Source organism: Vulpes lagopus, chromosome 11, assembly GCF_018345385.1.
Source record: "Vulpes lagopus strain Blue_001 chromosome 11, ASM1834538v1, whole genome shotgun sequence".
Taxonomy (NCBI): domain Eukaryota; kingdom Metazoa; phylum Chordata; class Mammalia; order Carnivora; family Canidae; genus Vulpes; species Vulpes lagopus.
In genome coordinates this window covers 74990300-75010740 of record NC_054834.1, presented here as the reverse complement: position 1 = coordinate 75010740, position 20441 = coordinate 74990300, and the positions used below count along the sequence as shown (strand labels likewise).

General features: G+C 52.4%; 2 protein-coding genes and 1 pseudogene across 2 annotated transcripts; 2 read left to right on the top strand and 1 right to left on the bottom strand.

Moving 5' to 3' along the window:
* Positions 1-4225: 4225 nt before the first annotated feature.
* Positions 4226-6517, bottom strand: C11H11orf68 (chromosome 11 C11orf68 homolog). Its single transcript, XM_041722859.1, has 2 exons — positions 6352-6517; positions 4226-5651 (listed from the first exon to the last, which is right to left on the bottom strand). The coding sequence occupies exons 1-2, from the start codon at positions 6486-6488 to the stop codon at positions 4895-4897; spliced, it is 894 nt and encodes a 297-aa protein (XP_041578793.1). The 5' UTR covers positions 6489-6517; the 3' UTR covers positions 4226-4894.
* Positions 6518-6696: 179 nt separating this feature from the next.
* Positions 6697-11240, top strand: DRAP1 (DR1 associated protein 1). The gene is made up of 7 exons (XM_041722860.1): positions 6697-6983; positions 7241-7313; positions 7425-7518; positions 7787-7906; positions 8029-8122; positions 8363-8451; positions 8783-11240. The coding sequence occupies exons 1-7, from the start codon at positions 6942-6944 to the stop codon at positions 8886-8888; spliced, it is 618 nt and encodes a 205-aa protein (XP_041578794.1). The 5' UTR covers positions 6697-6941; the 3' UTR covers positions 8889-11240.
* Positions 10950-15805, top strand: LOC121471664 (annotated as a pseudogene).
* The last annotated feature ends 4636 nt before the right edge of the window (positions 15806-20441 follow it).

The following is a 20441-nucleotide window of genomic DNA, read 5'->3' as shown; positions in this document are numbered from 1 at the left end:
GGACACGGCTCCCTGTGTGAGCACTTTGGGGGGCTGTGGAAGCTGCCAGAGCGTTTCTACCCTTGACTGTGGCCAAGTTACTTTATCTCTTCTGACTCGCTGTTTTTTCCTCAGTAACATGAGGGCTGTGAGGACCAAATGAGTTACCGCTCGCAAACTGCATGAGGGAGTGCCAGGTACCAACTAAGTCTGTGTGCCCATTTGTTCTTACTGTCTGACCCTCAGTGTTGTCAACTGAAAAAAAATGGGTGAGGGGAGAGGGCCCAAGGCACCCGTTGTCTGGCCACTGCTTTGGTTCCAGTCTTGAGGTCACTGCTCCGGAAACTGCCTGCATGCCCTGCCCCACAGCCTGACTCTGTCCCTCTGTCCGGCCTGGGGGTTTTCACACCCTTCTGGGAAGCCAATAATCAAGGAAAAATGGGTTCGCTGGGTTTCTGGGCTAAGTGCCTTCAAGGCACCCCGTTGGTGTCTGGGGGCTGCCCGTCAGAGAAGTGGGGAGTTTCCCTGCCTGGATGAATCAGCCTGTGAGCCAAGCCTCAGCCCTGCCAGGGCCCCTCCCAGCGGGCGGGAGCGGGGTGCAATTGCCCTGCTGGGAAAATCCCCCAAACCTTGTCAAAGCCCCAGCTGAAACTTTCTCCCAACTCAGCTGTTTCTTGGCTTCCCTGTTTCCGCCCCTGGCGCCAGGTGAAATCAGGGGTCAGGTAGATATTCCCCTCATTCCCCAGCCAGTTTCTCCAGGGCCCCTCCCTGGGGTTTGGAGCACACAGGACATGTGAGTGGGAGAAGGTAGAGAGTGTGTGGGGTCTCCTTGCCCTGGCCTCACTCAGCCTTCCCGTGGTTTTATAAGAGGGCTAAGCACAGGGGCATGTTCAAATGTACTCAGCCTCGCCCGCCGGGGACTGGGCTGTTTCCTTACTTCAAAAGGGGCAGAATTCAGAATTCGAGGCAGGCAGGCCTGAGAGGATGGGTCTTGGGGAGCCCCTGGCCTGGTAGGGAAGCTGTTGGTCTGTCCTTATCATAGGCCTGGTAGATCCTTCCAGCCCAGGTACCCTCTGGGCCTCAGTTTCTCCACCAGTAAAACAAGAAGCTTAGTCTTGGCCCAGTCTGTTCTCCCCAGGCATCCTGAGGACCCAACTTGTGAGCTTTACAAATCGGATCCTAAGTCCTTGTTGGGGCTTACTTATCTTTGCAGCCTCACCCCAACAGCGCTTTTCTTTTTTTTTATTTAAATTTTTTTTTAATTTTTTATTTATTTATGATAGTCACAGAGAGAGAGAGAGAGGCAGAGACACAGGCGGAAGGAGAAGCAGGCTCCATGCACCGGGAGCCCGATGTGGGATTCGATCCCGGGTCTCCAGGATCGCGCCCTGGGCCAAAGGCAGGCGACAAACCGCTGCGCCACCCAGGGATCCCCCAACAGCGCTTTTCTATAGTGGGAGCTCAGCAATGCCATTAGGTGCTCTGGAGTTGGATGACCTGGTTTCAAATCTTGGCTCTGCCACTTAGGGCTTTGTAACCTGGAACCAATTATTGCACCTCTTTGGGCTTCAGTTTCCTCTTCTGCAAAGCAGTGATAATAACAAGGCGAGGTGAGACTTCGATGAGACGATGGAGGGAAACACTTTGTATGGTGCCTGGCTCTTTTTATGAATGGAATGAGGAAACAGGCCCGGAGACAGAGAATGACTTTTGTTCAATCACTCATTTATTCAATAATGCTTATGTGGTACTTGGGCTAGGCCGGGTCCAATGCTGGACTCTGAAGACACGTTGCGGTTTAAAAGTGCAGCCACCATCCTTGGGGGACCCCAGACACACAGATGAGAGCCACAAGGTAGTGGGTGTTATGGTAGCCTGGAATGCGATGAATGGGGAAGGAGAAATCTCTGGGAGGATGAGGGGGTAGGTCTGAGGTGTGTTCAGCCAGGAAAGCATGTGAGGGTCGGGTACACCAGGGTCGGATGAATGGGGAAGGAGAAATCTCTGGGAGGATGAGGGGGTAGGTCTGAGGTGTGTTCAGCCAGGAAAGCATGTGAGGATCGGGTACACCAAGTGGAGGTGACAGCATGAGCAGGGCACAAAAGTGAGAAAGGCCAGTATGCATGCAAGAAAATAACAGGCAGGGACACCTGGGTGGCTCAGCAGTTGAATGTCTGCCTTGGGCTCAGGGCATGATCCCGGCGTCCTGGGATCCAGTCCCCTGTTGGGCTCCTGCTTCTCTCAGGGAGCCTGCTTCAGAGAGCCTGCTTCTCTCTCTGCTTTTCTCCTTGTGTCTCTCATGAACGAATGAATAAAATCTCAAAAAGAAAGAAAGAAAGAATGAAATAAAGAAAGAAAGAAAAGAAAGAAGAAAGAAAGAAAAGAACAGGCAGCTCATACTTCTGCGACAAAGAGGGTGAAGCAGAGATTGAAGGAGAGGAGTCCAGAGGAACAGGCAGGGGCTGGATTCAGATTGGAATTTGGATTCAGATTTTAGTTTAATGAACTTATGGAGAGGTTGCTCTGGCCAAGCCCCGTGCTGGGCTCTCAGGACAGGGCTTTAAGTGTCGTTCTTGCTTTTACTGAGCCCCACAGTCTGGGCACATGGCTTAGGGACCAGTGGGAGATATACATCAATCAAGTGATTACATAAGTAACCTCTTGATCCTTGCTGAACGACAGGTGTTCAAGCAGAAGGAACAGCCTGAGGCCCAGGGCTGCATGCCAAGGGGTGAAGGAAGTGCCAGTTGGTTCCAGTGGGGTGAGCATAGGCGGGAAGTGAGGCTTGGCAGGGGTCTAGGGTCATGGCCACTTCGGGAGAGTGGATTCTATGTTGTTTCCATGGGGAACCATGGAAGGGCTTTGAATAGGAGAGGGGGATGGGTGGCTGTGCAGGAGAGCTGGCTGTCAGGGGATGGGGGGTTTGCAGGGAGGGAATGGGGCAGGGGTGGCAAGCTGCAGTGGTGTGGGAGGGAGAGTGAGGATTGGGTTAAGGCAGGGCTGTGAGGATGGAGGAAAGAGGAAGAGTGTATGAAATGCTTAGTTAGGAAAGGAGAATCAGGTGCTATTGGTACCACCTGGGCATCTTCATGGGTCCCATCAGGATCCGGCAGGATCCCCCCGAGCCCTGCATCAATTTGGTCAAGTGCAAGGCATCATTTGTCTGAGGGAGGCCGGGCAATGGGCTCTAAGCTGGAGACCACCCAGCTCTGGGGCTTCCCAGGGCTGGGCTGAGGGAACTCAGCCCTGGAGAAACAGGGTGAAGAGGAAGCTGGGGAGGGGGCTGAGCCAGCATCTCATGACTCACCCACTTCCATCCAGTCAGCCCAGTGGCATCTCCGCTCCCCTGCTCCAAATTCCAATTTGGTGAGGCTGCTGGAGGTTGAGTCAGCTCTGGCACGGCACGAGAGCAGCGTCCCAAGGGGCTCCTTGCCAGAAACCCTGGCCTCCAACCAAGGCCAGGGCCAGGGCCAGACATGGGGTTGGGGGATGTGGAGCCAGGCTCCCAGGCTCCAGCAGCTTCAGGTGGACGGTGCTGTCCAAGTTCAGTGAGTGAACATGCCCTATCGGTTGTGAAGAACTCATTGTGGGTGAGGCCTGGATATCAGCCCGGGCAGGAGGCAGGGCCTGGGGTGTAAGTCCTACTCTGCCCAACTCACCGCATTACCCCAAGAGATATCCTTTTCCCTGTTGGCCTCAATTTCCTTGACCACACAATGGGACCAATATCTTCTTCTGAATAGGTCATGAGACTTAAATAATACATATGGAAGTGCCTTGCAAACTGTCCAGTGGCCCATGACAGTCAGGGTGGGAGAAGTGAGTTCTTAGATGTGAGTTCCTTATGGCTGTACACATCATTCACCACATAAAGATGTCCAACCTAGGCTGTTGGGACCTCACCCATCCTCTACTCACCAGACCATATGCCCTAACCTAGAAATGCCAGGACCAAGCAAATACACCCTTTGCGCGGTAGCCTCTCAGACTTTGCTGGTTCAAGCCCCTAGATTTATGAGAAACCACTGAGAAACCGATTCTGATTCTTGGGATGGAGGAGAAGCAGGACTGGCTTTGCAGAGGCTCTCAGAGAGGCTCCTAGCCTTGGCAGTGAGGTGAATCTTATTATAGGAGGCAGTTAGGCGTGCCCATATAGGGCAGAGAAGCAGGCTTTCCTGGCCCAGCTTCTTTCCAGAGACCAAAGCAGGTAACCACCAACACAGTATTTTAAAAAACACTCAAGACACAGACCCAAACTGGGTTTTATTGAAATGCCAGGAGCAGGCACATGTCAAGGTAGTGAAGGAAGGAAGGTGGTGCAGGGAAGGAAGGAAGGTGGTGCAGGCTGTATGAGGTGGCAGGGAGGGGCAGGACCCATGTCCATGGCCCTGGCATCCCCTCTCTCTGCCAAGGGCTGAGTGGGTACAATCACCCTTCCCCCACCCCACCCCCAAAATAGCATGCTTAGGCCTGCAGGGCCTTTGCCCCCTGGACTATGAAGGCTCCAAGAGGGACTGGAAGCACTAGTTTTCTCTCTTGTGAGGGAGGAGAAGGAAAGGATGCAGGAGAGGGAGGTACAGCTGGGGAGGAGGGTGGCTAAGGAAGGCTCTCCTCCTGGGAATCTGTACCCAGCCCATGGTCCTGGATGACAGAAGGGAGCAGCAGTGAAAAGAGAGGCTGAGGGTCCGGCCCTCAGGGAGCCAGAGCCTCCAGCTGGTGGGAACTTGAGTCAGCCCTGAACAGAGGGCAAAGGTTCAAAGGGACCAAAGATGCAGGCAGTTCCCGATTCACCTGGTCCTCAGAGCTAGGGGGCTCAAACTCCTTGGGACAAAGAGGAGGAAGACAGGAGGATCCAACCCTAGCAGGGAGCTGAGTGGGAGGGGGGCAGAACATGGTCTCCCCCAACTTGGCCACACTAGGTCAGTTCCACATTGTTGGCGCGATCCAGCACACGGGAGCCACGGGTACTGCCCCCCAGCTGAAAACGACTCTCATAGAGAGTGGGGCAGAGGTGCCAGCGGTTGGCCCGGTAGATGCCCAAGTAGGTGTAGACGTCAGGTTTGTAGGTGAGTAGGCACTTAATGCCTGCTGCACGGATGGCTGCATCTGCCTCCAGTACACCTAAACGGTCCGTGAAGTCATCGGTGTAAACACAGATGACCTGGCGCCCACCCTCCCTGGCCCGTGGGCTCACCTTGGCCACCTGAAGCTGGCCCTCGACCACAGCCCGAGCAATGCCAGCCCAGGCGTGGTCCAGCTTAAAGCCAGGTGCCAGGTGTATCAGCCACTTGCCAGATAGCACATGATGAGTGATAGCCAGTTGGCGCAGGGTACTCGGTGTGATGGGCCGCCCGCTGGTCTGCAGAGCCTCCCAGGCTGCCTGCAGGCCCTGCACATCGCCCGAGTTGGGGACATAGCCTTGCCCATATGCTGCAATCCAGCCCACGGGCTCAGAGTTGGGTGAGCCAGGGTCCCCATAGCGAGTAACTTGGGATGGTGGGTACTTGGCCAACCAGGCATCCAGCTCGGTGGCAGGTGTGGTGCGAGCATCAAACACCAGCCAGGGGTCCATGTCAGCTGCCATGGCCTCTGCGGCCAGGTGCTCAGCAGTGAAGCCATCCTCGCGGCCGCCTGGAGAGTCTTCCTCCTCCATCTCTTCACCTGGCTCCATCCTGCCATGAAGGAACAGAGTTAGAGCAGGTCCAGGACAGACGTACAACGTGCTGGGCGCTAGCTGGTGCAGCCAATGGGCTTAAACTCCGTGGCCTTAGGCAAGACTTAAGGTCTGGTGCCTCAGCTGCCTTATCTTTACAGTGGACAAAAGCTGTTCCTGTCCCGTAGAGCTATGGAGCATTAAACGCCCAAGGTGGAATAAGCGCTGCATAAAGGTTATTACTAATGTTATTACCACTCTCCCCAATTTACAGACCAGAAAATTGAAGCTCAGAGAGAAGTGACCTACCCAAGGTCACACCTGCAATGAGTGACAGGGGCCGAAATGTGAATTCAGGTGTGGGAGCAACCAGCCCAGCTACAACTCCCGGCCCTGCCAGTAACTGGCAGGCATCCCGATCGCTGGGATTCAACGGAGGGAGGCAGAGAAGCGCACTTTCGCGTAGCATTGAGGAAGGCCCAGCAGGACCAGACCCCCCGGGCTGGCGCTGTCGGGCCTACTTGAGCACGAGCACATTGATGCCCGGAAAGAGCCGTGAGCAGTCCGAGGCCAATGGGGCGACAGCCGGACTGGAACCCAGGCTTGTTAGAGCCTACGAGAGCGCCAGCCTCGGGCCCGCCGCGCCCGCCGCCATTAGCGCCCACAGCCCGAGCCGCGCCCCCGCCCAGCCCTGCCCCCTCCCGCAGCCCCGCCGTCACCTCCGGCCTTCGCCGCGCTCGGTGCCGGCCCAGCCCCGCGCCCGGCTACGCTCCTGCCGGGGCTCCGCGCCGCCGCCGCCGCCGCCGCCGCCGCCCCCGCCGCGCCCCGCCCCCGCCACGGCTGCCGCCGCCGCCATCTTAGCGCCCGCCGCCTCAACAACAACTTTATAGACAAGCGCAGCACGGGGCGGGGCCACCGGGCCTGTCGCCCGCGCCGCGGGGCGGGGCCTACGAGGGGAGGGACTGACCCTGGGGGCGGGGCCGCCAGGGGAACCGGGGCGGGACGGGGCCTCGGGGGCGGGGCCTCGGGGGCGGGGCTAACGTTCGCTTTCCTAGGCTTGGGGGCCGGCGGGAGTGGCGCTCCGGTCCCGGAACGACGCGCACCGCCCGGGAGGCCCCAAGGGGAGGGCGCTCCGGCCCTGCGAGCGGCGTCCTGACCGGCGGCGCTAGGACCGCGTGGGGAGCGGCGGGGGCGGAGCAGGCGGCACCAGGACCCGGGGGAACCGCGGCAGGCGGGTGGCGAGCAGGCTCGGGGGCCGGGAAGCTGCGGGCGGCGGCGCTGGGCCCGGCGTGGCGAGAGAGGCCCTGAGATGCCGAGCAAGAAGAAAAAGTATAACGCGCGGTTCCCGCCGGTGAGCACGTGGCCAGGCCCCGGAGGAGCGGGCCGGGCTCTCTGGAGGCTCGGGCCCGAGCCGGGCTGGGGGAGGTTGCGTAGGGGGGGGGCGGGCGCACCGTGGTGTTCGGGGTACGAACGCCCCGCCCCCTTCCGTGCCCTCTCGGCGTCCGTGTCCCCAGCCCTCTTTCTCCCCGGATAACCTCTCTCGTTAGCCCCCAGCACCCCTTTCTGGGATGGAGGCGACAGGGTCCGAGTTTTCTGCCCCCTCCCCAGGCGCGGATCAAGAAGATCATGCAAACTGACGAAGAGATTGGGAAGGTGGCGGCGGCAGTGCCTGTCATCATCTGTATCCTGTCGGGGCCTGGCCAGGTTGAGGGACCTGGGGTAGGGAGGGAGCCCGGGGTCGCCTTGTTTAGGTTGGGGATCCCCCACCCGTGTTCTCCTTGACGCTCCTCAGCCCGGGCACTCGAGCTGTTCCTAGAGTCGCTGTTGAAAAAGGCTTGCCAGGTGACCCAGTCCCGAAACGCCAAGACCATGACCACATCCCACCTGTGAGTGGCCTGGGGGCTGGTTGGGCCCAGTGGAACCTTGCCCCAGGAGAGGTGGGAGGGTGCTGGGAGACCAGCAACGCCTCGAATATGGGTGGGTTTGAACTGGGGGAGGAGGGGTTGGGTGGTGTAGCAAGGCGAGAAGGTTCAGTAGTGAAGATGGGATGGAGGTTCTCCAGGCTCTATCCTCCTGATATCTCCTGCTGTCCCTTGCTGAGAACCCAGACATCTGGGCCTCAGCTGAATTCCATCTTCTCCTCACCTCTTCCAGGAAACAGTGCATTGAGCTGGAGCAGCAGTTTGACTTTTTAAAGGATCTGGTGGCCTCTGTGCCTGACATGCAGGGAGACGGGGAAGACAACCACATGGATGGGGACAAGGGTACCCGCAGGTGGGGAGCCAGGGCCAGGTGTCCAGGCAAGGAAGGCCAGGGCCAACTGGGGTTGGGGTGACTGGCAGGGGGTGGTCAGGGATGGTGAGACCTCTGGGCAGATGGACTCTACCTTCCCAAAGGGGTCGGAAGCCAGGCAGCAGTGGCCGGAAGAATGGTGGGATGGGAAGCAAAAGCAAGGACAAGAAGCTGTCAGGGACGGACTCAGAGCAAGAGGTGAGTGAGACCCGCAGCCCTCTGGTCTACTGTGTGGTGTGGAGGGGGCGGTCTTGTATCTGGCCTAGCATGCTGGCTGGACACCCGGACCCATCCTCACCTATGGTTTTTTGTAAATTAGGGCTGTAAAGTTAAGGCTAGAGAGTTCAATGTCTTGTCCCTGCCACTCCCAGGGATCTAGGCTCACCAGTGATGGGCTCATGCTTTTCTTGTCACTTCTGATCCCTGCCTTGCTCCCAGGATGAGTCTGAGGACACAGACACTGAGGGAGAAGAGGAGACACCCCAGGCGCCACCCCAGGCTGGCCATCCCCCTGCCCACTTTCAGAGGTAATCAGCTTGGTGGCACCAGATGAGGCTAGCAGACTCCTCAAGGCTGGCCTGCTCTTGTGGCCACTTGGTTTTGTTGTTTGTGGAAGATTTGGTGGATGAGAGGGGAGGAACTGAGGAGGGCTTAAAGGCAGAATGCTGCTGTCAGAAGATCCCCTCCCCTGCCCCCACCCAGCCCCATTGGAGGGGGCCTGGGCAGGAGCTGTGTGACCTGCTCTGGGTCCTTCCCTTCTCTGGGCTCGGCTGCCCCGGGGGCTCCATGCTCACAAGGGTGGGGTAGGTGGGCACTGGCAAGGGGCCTGATCTTTCTCTTCTGCTTTCTGCCCTGCAGCCCCCCGACACCCTTCATGCCCTTCACTTCGACTCTGCCTCTGCCCCCAGCACCCCCGGGCCCCTCAGCACCTGACGCAGAGGATGAAGAGGACTATGACTCCTAGCGCCCTCTGCCCCCCCCAGGCCACACCCCCTTTTAGTTGGTTTTAGTTGCTCTGGGGGGAGGAGAGAAGATAGAGCTGTTCTTAAATTTATTAAAAAATTAATAAAAGGGAACACCAGTGTCTGTCCCAGCCTATGTCCAGGGCTTTGTGGCCACCTCCCCATCCATCTACCTGTTTTCCCCATGCTGAGCTGAGGCCAGAAGTGGTGGTAGGCAGGGCAGCAGCTGAGTGGAGGGAGGCTCCAGAAGCCATGGTCCTGCCAGGGTAGGAGCAGGGGTGCTGACAGAAGGCAGAGTGGTGGTGGAGGACTGGAGCCAGAGGTGCTGGTTGTGCTGGAGGATGACCTGTCCTGTTTTGCTGTGTGACCCTGGCAAGGTTCCTATCTTTGAGTGGTCTCTCCTTATCTCCCTGGTAGAGATCTTTCTGCCTACTCCGGGCTACTGCAAAGGGACAGATTGGACAAACAATGGGAAGAGGCCTTGCAAACTATAGACTTCTGTGCCTGGTGCCATGAAGGGCATGTGGGAAGGGGCAGTGGGAGCAGAGACAGGTGGGATTGTCAGGGGCCTCAGAGATCAACTTCTGAGCAGGAGAGTGACCCATTTGGTCAGTTCACCCCCATTTCTGAGTAGACCCTGGAATCGTGGGGTCCCCAAGGCAGATGTGTGCTTTCAGGGAGCAGGGGCTTGGTGAGGCTGGGCAGTTGATGTGGTGGACAGTGGGTAGACTTGAGGTGTATGTTCTCAGTAGATCTAAGTGTGTGGCAAAGTGACTGGCTGTGGGGCTGAGAGGGAGGGAACCCTTAGGGACTGCTAGGTTTCTTTCCTTAGTGACGTGGGCAGGGGCCCTGTTCCAGCTGGAGGACACAGAGAAAGAGCAGGATTAGGTGTTAGGGTCACAAGTTGGGCTGTGGCGAGTTTGGAGTGCCTGTGAAGCTGTGTGGAGAGGTATAGGATGGGTACTGGCATGTAGGGGACTGGAGACAAATGTGTGAGCCTTGAGAGTAAGTGACTTCACCCCAGGGGGAGAGGGGAAGGCCTGGGCAGGCCACCCAGGGAGACTGGACAGCAGCCACACCCAGGTGCCCCCTGCCCCCCACCCTTGGGCACTGGGGGTGCCTCCAAGTGTGTCTGGGAGGAGGGAGAGGTAGGCAGCTGTCACAACAGCTTGGAGGCTTTAGGAAAAGCTGGGTGATGGTTGATGAGGGAGCTGGAGGTGAGAAGCTGAGGTGGGAAAGTGACACTCAGGCCTGAGAAGCAGAGATGAGAGCCGTGGCTCAGACTGAGGACAGAAAGACAATTTTTGGTTTTGTTTTCTAAGATAACACAAATGCAAGCTGTAGTGAGGGAGGGAGACTGATGCAGTGAGGTGAGCTTGCCTGAGGCTGGTCTTGGCCTCCACTTCCGTGGAGGATGATGAGTGGGTTTGGCAGGAGTCCCGAGATATTCAGGGTTTATGTTGTGTTATATTGCATTTATTTATTTATTTATTTATTTATTTATTTATTTATATTTTATTTATTTATTTATTTATTTATTTATTTATTTATTTATTTATTTATGAGACAGGCAGTGATAGCATGAGAGAGCAGGAGTGGGGAAGAGAGGGAGAAGCAGGTTCCCCACTGAGCAGGGAGCCCGACGTGATCCCAGGACCCCAGGATCATAACCTGAACCAAAGTTAGAGGATGCTCAACCAAGTAAGTCATCCAGGTGCCCTGAGGTATTCGGATTTTATGCAACAGTGTCTGACTTCTGTGGGGCATAGGAGGCAAGGTGGCAGTGTGGAAGGGCCTGGGCACCTGGAGCCTAGGGGCACCTGGGTCCTGTCTGCCTCTCGTCTGGTTGTAGAGCCCTTGCTGTCTTTTTGGGATCATCTCTCTTCTCTTCAACCTGTAGTATGTGCAGCTGATCCCACTCCCTGAAGTTAGGGGGTATGGATGTTGCACCACATCTTATGGCCGCAGTGAATCGTGCAGGCTGGGCCGTGATCCTAGCAGGCCAAGCAACACACCTGAGCCCTTGACGTTAGGCGGGACTATTGGAGAAGGATTTTGACAAGATGGCTAGCTTTCCCATGGCACTGGAGGCAGCAGGGAGCCCTTTCGGGAGTCCTGACGAGAGTGACAGTGGCCACATTGGGGTAGCAAAGCTGGCAGGATGCAAGCTGGGTGCTGCTGGAAGCCATTCCCCACCCCAAGGGGTGGTCCTGACTGAGAACAAAGTCAGCGCAAGAGAACCGGGAAGTTCAGAGATACGGATTTCTGATGACACCAGGACCTGGTCTTGCCTGAACCCTGTTTACCTTGGACTTCTTAGTCACATGAGCCAATAAACGTTTTCCTCCTTCAAAGCCAACTGGCTTTCTGTTACTTGCAACTGGAAGAGTTCTTGCTGATGGGGATTATGAATGGGAAGCGGTCCCCAGCGGCGCAAGAGCAGGAGCAGTTTTCTCTAGCAGTCGGTTGGGCCCAGTCCAGGGGTAGGTGGACCCCTGGTTGAGGGCGTGCCACGTGCCAAGTGTGATGAGTGGGGTGGGAGAGGAAGAGACCTTTGGAGCTGGTTGCTGGGCTGTGTCCAGAGATTAGGTTCTACACTGAGAAGTTTCAGAGTGCCTGGGCTGGGGACGACAGGAGGAAGGCAAGGAGGCCAGGGTGCTGGAAGCAGCCTTTAGACAAAAGGCTTGACGAGGCACAGGTGAGGGGGAGATACCCAGGAGCCAGTGGCCTGGGTCTCTGTGTTCTAGGCCTGTTTCTTCAGTCTGGGCAGTGGGCTGATGAGTGTACCCTCGGGAGCCAGGCCCTGGATTCAAATGCTGCTAGCCTTGAGCAAGTTCTATAGCTTCTTTGGGTCTCAGTTTTCTCATCTAAATGGGGCTGGTGATTACCTATGCTGGTTATATATGCTATACTAAATGTGCTTGGTAGTTACTAGTTGGAGCCAAGGGTTGACTCAACAAACTCAAAATACATAAGCTCAAATGCAGTGGATGTTCCTCACTTGCTCACATAAGACTCGTAATGGGATTTGTCTGATCAGTGGCAGAGCTTCTCCAAGGGGGACCTGAGGTCCCAGGGCTCCTATCCCGTGGTCCTACCATTTTCAACCCGTGACTGTCAGGCCAGTGCGGAAGGGACAAGCTCATAGCCCACAGAGGTGTTTGGGGGCCAGGACTGTAAGTGGCCCATCGCCTCTTCACTTCCTACTGGAACTGTCACAAGGTCCCACCCGAGGGCAGCTGGGAAAGGTGGCCTAGCCCACCTGTGGTTGAACCAGAACTGGCTGGTTCTGCCCCAGGACCTCCCAGGCCTTTGGGAAGGGCTTGACCCAACCTCCGCCAAGTGTTGGGGGTGCAGCCTCCTGAGTGAGGGCGGGGGGCTTAGGAGACAGTACCCCTGGCTGGGTTTGGTCTCTTGGTGCATCCTGGGAATAGGAAAGATGGCTGTGCCCGACAGGCAGCACTGGGCACCAGGAGTCAGCAGCTGGTCAGCAGTCCCATCTGCAGAGCTCTGCCTGGGCCTGGATGATTTTCTCTTTTCGTTCTCAATTTCCACTGTGGAGCCCCGAGCCTTGGGCCAAGTCCTATCTGAAGGCCTCAGCCCAGCCTTGGCTCCACCCTGGGATGGTGTAAGCAGGACTAATACGTGAAATGGGCAGCCGCTTCTGAGGCAGCACGGCCACCAGGGACTGACACCCTTGGGTGAAACGTATGGACGCAGCCCTCCTTGCCAAGTGGAAAGGCTCCCTCTCCGTTGTTCACCTGAGTATTCATGCAGCAAGCGTTCCTTGAGCACCCAGCAGGAAGAGGAGAGGCCAGACCAGCCACCGGGAGCCTGAAACAAGGAGCATGCAATCCCTGGGGGCTGGAGAGGAAGGTAGTGGCCTTAGAACTCACACTGCTGGTAGGAATCTCAGGTGGTGCCACCACCCCAGAAAAGGGTCTGGCAGCTTCTCCTTGAGTCTGTTGACTGTGCTTCCCTGCGGCACAGTTCCTCTAGGAGTGTGTCCACTGACAGATGCATCCAGGAATGGTCCTGGCCCCCAGCCAGAGACAACGCAAATGCCCAACAACAAGAGCATGAATAAAGAAATGGGAGAATATTGGGCAATTGAAAAACACTAACCACTGTTGCATGCAACCTCTCGGGCGGATCTTGTAGACATTCTGTTGAGCAAAGGGAGCCAAACACAAGACTACACACACTATGATCTAATTCATTCAAATGAAGGTCAGGAACAGGGAGCAGGAGTCAGGGTGATGGTACCACAAACGGGGGCGATGGGGCTGGCCGGCTGGGGGCGCAAAGGAGCCCTCTGGAAATGTTTTACCGCTTGAACTGGGTGGTGCTTGTATATAAAAATACATTAAAGCTGCACATTTAAGGTACACATTTTTACCATAGCCTTATAAAAATTTTATCTACCTATTGAGACCCCGTTGCATGCTAGGTAGTGACAATTATGTGTGCTCTCGGAGTTGATTCCTGAGGGGGAGAGGTAGACAATAAGGAGATAAATAGTATATCAGCCGGTAATACATGCCCTGGGGAAAATAAAGCATAATAAAGGAGGGAGGAGTAGGGAGTCCTGGGGCAGGAAGGGTGGCCCCAGCCATTCCATGCGGGGTTCAAGGGAGACTCTGATAAGGTGAGATTGGACCCCATTAAGTAAGGAGCTATCTGAGGAGAGGGCTCCTGGCAGAAGGACAGTGAGGACAAAGGCCCGGAGGATTGTGATTTAGTCCTGTCAGGTTTCTCTATGGGCTGGCCCGGCTCCCACTACCTCATCCACCACCCAGAAGCCTGATCGTCGAGCCATTACCCTGTACTTGGCCTGCCTTGTCTGGGATGTGTTTTTGTGGCAAAGTCTCAGGAACTCAGAAGCTTTCTGAAGGGGAAGAAGGCAGTGGTGTGGACACATGAGGAGCTCCTATCCACATGTGCCCTGTGCGGGGTCCAGGGGTCCAGTGAGTGGGGAAATGGGAGTTAATGGCTTCCTCCTCTCACTCAAGGGCCATCCTTTCTCAGATGCAATAGGTTTGGCTCCAGGACATGGACAGAACCAAGTTTCCAGGCCATGGACGCTGTGGCAGCGGAATGACACCCGTGACCCAGATGCTCTGCCAGGGGCCTCGTCCTTCCTTTCTTGGGAAGAGCCTTTGTGAGAGCAGCAGGTGGCTCTGGATTCCTGTAGGGGATTCCCTGTAGCTGAGGAGTGAGGCAGGAGTTGGATGACCCTCACTTCTTTTCATCAGAGGGAGCTATATTCTGAAATCATTTCCATCCTATTTTGTGTGCATGTGCATGTTCAAATGTCATTTTAAAAAAAAAGTGAAATAAGGACTAAGGTCTCTGCACCCACCCCGGTAATCAAAGAGCTCCAACGGAAAACAGAAGATCCCACATGACACCTGTCAGAGTGGCAAGAATAGGAAGCCATATAAACATGATAGCTGGTAAAGAGCTGGTAAATGGAAGTCTGGTGCTTTTGGTGGGAGTGTAGCCAGTCAGGATGTTTGCAAGGGCAGTTTGACATCTAAGTGCCCTGGCAGGTCCACTCCTGAATAAAACCTCTCACAAATAGAAAAACGTGTCCTAGGTATGTTTTGAGGTGGTGAAGAGCCAGAGGCTGTCAGATAGCAGTGTGGACAAAGCTTAAACATATAGTGTTGCATAAAAACCAGAAAAACACAGAACAAGATACACAGCAGAGCCATGTTTGTGGAAACTGAACCTAGAGGAGGACAACAATCTTGCATATTTCTGCCAATTACTCTGTGGCCTGGGACAACTGACTGAAGGTCTCTCTATTTCTGTTTTCTCATCTATAAAGTGGGGACAATAGCAACTCCTTCAGGGACATGTGACGATTAAATGAGATTTGATACATGAAGTGCTTAGCAAAGTGCCCAGCGCACAACTAAGCACACAGTACAGTGCCTTAGGTCACTGCTGCATATAGAGCTCAATGCCTAGAAAGCAGGTTGGAAGCGCATGTGCCAAACATAAGAGCAGGGGCCTATGGAAAGCTGGGATAGGTTGGGGATGGGCTGAAGGGAAGGTTCATTTCAAAAGGAGTTTTTTTTGGAGATGCTGGTGATGCATGGAGTGCCCCAAGCAAGAAGCATGGGCTAGGGGATCCCTGGGTGGCTCAGCGGTTTCATGCCTGCCTTTGGCCCAGGGCGCGATCCTGGAGTCCCGGGATCGAGTCCCACGTCGGGCTCCCTGCATGGAGCCTGCTTCTCCCTCTGCCTGTGTCTCTGCCTCTCTATGTCTATCATAAATAAATAAATAAAAATAAATCTTAAAAAAAAAAAGCATGGGCTACTTCAGACTATGCTCCCAAGTTAAATAAAAACAGAAGATATTGCCAATTGTCATCCTCCAAAATTGGCTAAACCCATTTATCCTCCTAGACAGTGTCTCACAAGGATAGGAGAACAGTGACCCTGAAGTATTTATGGGATCTTGTATGTTGTTATCACTCACTCACTCAACAAATATTTCTGGGCACCTGTTCTGGGCTCTGGGGAGGAACACAAAAGATTTGACAACCTGTAGCTTGTGGTCTGACTCTGGGGTCTTTGCTGAGGGTCACACTGAACTGGAAGCTGCTTCAGGGGTGTCTTTGGGACTCGGCACCGTGGCAGAAGACATCAAGACCCAAGTCAAGAACTACTAGACTTGTCCCTTTTGGCAGCCACTTCCCCAACCAGAACTAGACCAGGAACTGCAGGCAGAACTATCTGGACTTCACTGCAATGACTGTTAAAGAGGGCGATGTCTCCGTGTGTGCGCGTGTGTGTGTGTGTTTGTGAGTGAGTGGTACCAGCATGTGTACAAGTCCCTCTGCCCCAAATCCTGAGTGTCAGCCAGGGTTAACTACAGGGCAGAAGGCACATTTCCTGGGAAAATCTGAACTGGCTCCAGCCACCCCTCCACTGTCTTCCATCCTTCTCCCAGGGTGGTGAAGGGGGACCTGAGTACATGGTGATCCCCACCCTGGGATCCTGAATCATGGCTTAAGTAACAATACTCACTGGAAAAGTATAAGACTGTGTCTGTGTAAAAGAGCCAGATGATTGAGCAAGAATATAGGGGTGGAATTAGTACCTTGACCAAGAAGAGGGGCTTCTGGGTGATTATTTTTTCCATTTTGTTTTGTTTTGTTTTATGTTATGAAACTGACCACCTTCTCTATACCCCCGCCCCCAAATTGACCACCTGCCCCTCTGGCTTCTGTTCTAGCTGGGGATGGTGTAACTGGAAGACCAAAAACAAAAGTTACAAACACCTAAGGGCTGAGTGGTAGGTGCCAGGAAGGGAGAGAAAGCAGAGAGGGAAGGGAGACAGGGTGTGAGTGTGCACACTGTTCCAGGAGCTCAGAGGAGTGGCCCTGACCGCTGAGTCCTTTCCCCTTCCTTGTTCCTGCGAGAGGCATGGTGCTGGTTTCCAGCCACAGACTCCCTGTGGTGGTTGTGCCCTGGGACCCGGTGTCACTTCCACTCCCCTTAAGTGCTTCAAGTTGTTTTCTGCCTCATGGGTTCTCTGCCCCCATCTGCCCCCTCTGTCTGGAGCCACATCTGACCTTGCTGGGAAGCTGGACATTTGTGGGGCAGGGGGATGGGGGATGGCAGGTGCGGAGAGCTGATGATGGCGTAGGGGCCCCTTAGAAGGGGCCTCCTCCACACCCCTACCACATACAAGGCAGTAGATTACCCCATAAAAGTCTGGGCTCTGCAGTGATGTTCCCTGTATTTTATAGCACAACACTTATCAGCTTTGTAGTCATATAACCTTGTAACACATAACCTGACCTCTCTGTGCCTCAGTTTCCCTATTATGAAACAGGCATCATCTTTTCCCTACCTCCTGGGGATGTTGTAATCTCTGAGATCTACAGAGATTTCTTGACCCTCTGTTTTGTGCCAGGCTCAGTTTTAGGCAATGGCATTTGACCTGGCCCTGTGTACTTGACCTTGGGTGAGGGTGGGGGTTTCACCCCGCATTGCACTTGGAATCACTGGGGATTTGTGAAGGCTACTGATGCCTTGGGCCCATCTGTGGAGATTCTGATCTAACTGCCTGGGAGGCCCAGTATTAAAAGCTCCCCAGGGGGTTCTAATGTAAGCCGGGGTTGAGAACCGCTAGGCTAACAATCCACAAAACAACCTGGAACAGTGTCTTGCTTCTAAGCCTTCCATACAAGGGTACAAGATGCTGTTCCCTCTCCTAGACCATCATTATCTGCCGCCTGAGTCATCCTCAGTACTCCTCACTGGCTGCCCTGCCTCCAGGGTCCCTGGGGCTGAGTCTTTCTCCACTGTGGGACCAGAGTCCTCTCTGCAAGCTCAGATTTAATCTTCTGGCTGCCCCTGTCTCCCTGGGTTTGAATCCTACTGCCCTCATGACTGGAAAATGCGTCTCCTCCCAAAGTAATTATCTAACCGCACCTACACTGTCAACCCAGCTCACCTCCCTCCACCACTGTGTTAATTAACTCCTTGTGTGCCATTCATATCACACACACACACACACTCAATACCTTCGCCACATGGGCTTTCTCAGTCTTCACAGACCCTAATACTACGCAGCCTTTAAAGCTCAGCTCAAATGTCACATCCTCCAGGAGGCCTTCCTGGAAGCCTGGCTGAAAGTGGCCTCTCCTTCCTTCGGTCTTGGGTTAGTGTTTGTGTGATATACCTTACCTCATCTGTTTCCATTTGAATCTCTCTGTGTCCTTGTATTTAGAGTGAGTTTCTTGTAGGCAGAATATGTTTGAGTCTTGCATTTTTAATGCAATCTGACAAGCTCTTCTTATTAATTGGCACGTGTACACCATTTTACACCCTTTTTTATGGTACCAAAATACATGTATGATTTACCATTTTAACCACTTTTAAGTGTTCAGTTCAGTGGCATTAAGTATTTAAGTATTGTTGTGCGACTGTCACCACCACCATCCATCTGCAGCATCACTTCATCTTTCCAAACTGAAACTCTGTTCCCATTAAACACCAACTCCCCCTTATCCCCAGGCCCCGGTAAGCAGTGTTTTATTTACCATCTCTGACTTTGACTATTCTAGATATCTTATGTAAGTGGGATCACACGATATTTATATTTATGTGTCTGACTTGTTTCACTTAGCATAATATCTTTAAGGTTCATCCATATCTTGGCATATGCCAGAATTTCTTTTTTTAAACGGCTGAATACTATTCCATTAATGTCCACACCACATTTCATGTATCCATTCATTCATTGAGGGGCATTTGAGTTGTTTCCAGCTTTTGATTACTGTGAATAATGCGTCATGACCATGGGTGTACAAATATCTATTCCAGTCCCTGCTTTCAATTCTTTTGGCTATACGTGCAGATGGGGTATTTCTGGATCATATGGCAATTCTATGTTTGAATCTCTGAGGAACTACCATACTGTCTTCCATAGCAGCTGCATCATTTTACCTTCCAGCAAAGCACGAGATGCCAATTTCTCCAAATCCCCACTGACACTTGTTATTTTTTGTTTTTTGCTTTTTGTATTTCTCCTTTTTTTTTTTTTGGCAAGTTAAACACATTTACATTTAGTGTATGGATATATTGGAATATGCTATTATGTGACTCTAAAAATTTTTACTTGTTCCTCTATTTTTGTTTCCTCTTTTTTCTTGTTTGTCTTTCTCAGTGATTAACATTTTTTTTTTTTTTTTTTTAGTGATTAACATTTTTGATGAATATCTCCTTCCCTAATTATTTCTCTATTTTTCTATCAGTTTAGAACTTACCTTTCTGGTTTTTTTGTTTTGTTTTGTTTTGTTTTATAACTACTCCTACAATTTTACCAGGTGTGCTAACACAAGATGTTACAATTAAATGATATCTTCCTCTCCTTCCAATCACAAAAGGGCTTTAGGACTCTTACACTTATGTCTCTTTCTCTCACCTTGCCTTCCATTCCATTGTCATCTAATATTTCCTATTTTTTATTCCCACAAATTAGATGCTATTACTGTTACTTGAGACAAACATTGCCCATTTGGAATTAGCTGTTTGTTTACTATTTTATTTGCCCATCATTCCTTCATTTTGCATTTCTTTTGTAACAATGATGCTGAGTACATTTTCATGTGCTTATTGGCTATTTGTATGTATTTTTTTGAGAAATGTCGATTCAAATCCTTTGCCCATTTTTAAAGATTTTTTCTTTTTCTTGAAGTAGAGGTGACATACAATGTCATATTAGTTTCAGGTTTACATTAGTTTACAGGATAGTGGATTGCCGATTCAATATATTATGCAATGGCTCACCACAATAAGTGTAGTTACCATCTGTCGCCATTCAATGTTGTTGCAATATTATTGGTTATATTCCTTGTGCTATACTTTTTAATCCCCGTGACTTATTTATTTTATAACTGGAACTTTGTACCTCTTAATCCCCTTTGCCTATTTCGTTCATCCCTATATCCCCTTCCCTCTGGCAACTACCAGTTTGTTCTGTGTATTCATGAGTCTGTTTCTGTTTTTTCTTTGTGTGCTTGCTTTGCCCATTTTTATATTGGGTCATTTGCCTTTTTATTGTTGAATTTTAAGAGTTATTTATATATTTTGGACACAGGTCTTCTATCAAATATATGGTTTGCAAATATTTTCTCCCATCTGGTGGGTTACCTTTTCACTTCCTTGATGGTGTAATTTTTAAAAAAGATTTTATTTAGTCATGAGAAACACGGAAAGAGAAGCAGAGACATAGGCAGAGGGAGAAGTAGGCTTCCTGCAGGGAGCCTGATGTGGGACTTGATCCCCATCGATTCTTTTCCCATTGAATGGTCTTGTCACCCTTGTCTAAAATTAACTGACCATAAGTGTAAGATCTCCTATTTCTGGATTCTCATTTTTTTTTTTTTAGATTTTATTTATTTCTTTGACAGAGAATGAGAGAGAGAGAGAGAAAGTGCACAAGCAGGCAGAGTAGCAGGCAGAGGGAGAGGGAGAGGCAGACTCCCCACTGGGGAGGAAACCCAACATGGGGCTTGATTCCAGGACCCCAGGATCATGACCTGAACCAAAGGCAGACGCCCGAGTGAGCCACCCAGGTGCCCCTATTAATTTTCTTTTGGATGCCAAACATTGTGAATTTTACATTATTAATCTGGATTTTGCTGAATTCCTTTAAAGAGTATTGAAATTTTACTGGTAATTTAGTTACCTATGGATTAGGTTTGATCATTTCAAGATTTGTTTCAAGCTCTTTTATGGCAAGCCTAGAGTAGCTTTCATTAACGGTTGATTTAGGCTCACCTCCAAAGTATGGCTTGTTTGGTTCTCTACTGAATTTTCTGCGTATTCAGTGATATTTCTCTACTCTGACTAAAGAATCTTCTTACAAATATTTCTAGAACTGTGTAGAAGAATTTCTAGAATATTCAAATAACTGGGAATTATTTGTCTTCAGCTCTGCAGTAATTGCTCTTCTCTCTCACTTTCTAAGGATTTTATCTAGGGCAGCCCAGGTGGCTCAGCGGTTTAGTGCCGCCTTCAGCCCAGGGC

Coding starts and splice junctions, on each gene's coding strand:
- C11H11orf68 (XM_041722859.1), bottom strand. CDS start 6,488: ATGGCGGCGGCGGCAGCCGTGGCGGGGGCGGGGCGCGGCGGGGGCGGC. Junction 5,652..6,351: donor GAGCGCGGCGAAGGCCGGAG/GTGACGGCGGGG, acceptor CCTTCATGGCAG/GATGGAGCCAGGTGAAGAGA.
- DRAP1 (XM_041722860.1), top strand. CDS start 6,942: ATGCCGAGCAAGAAGAAAAAGTATAACGCGCGGTTCCCGCCG. Junction 8,123..8,362: donor GGACGGACTCAGAGCAAGAG/GTGAGTGAGACC, acceptor CCTTGCTCCCAG/GATGAGTCTGAGGACACAGA. Junction 8,452..8,782: donor CCCCCTGCCCACTTTCAGAG/GTAATCAGCTTG, acceptor TCTGCCCTGCAG/CCCCCCGACACCCTTCATGC.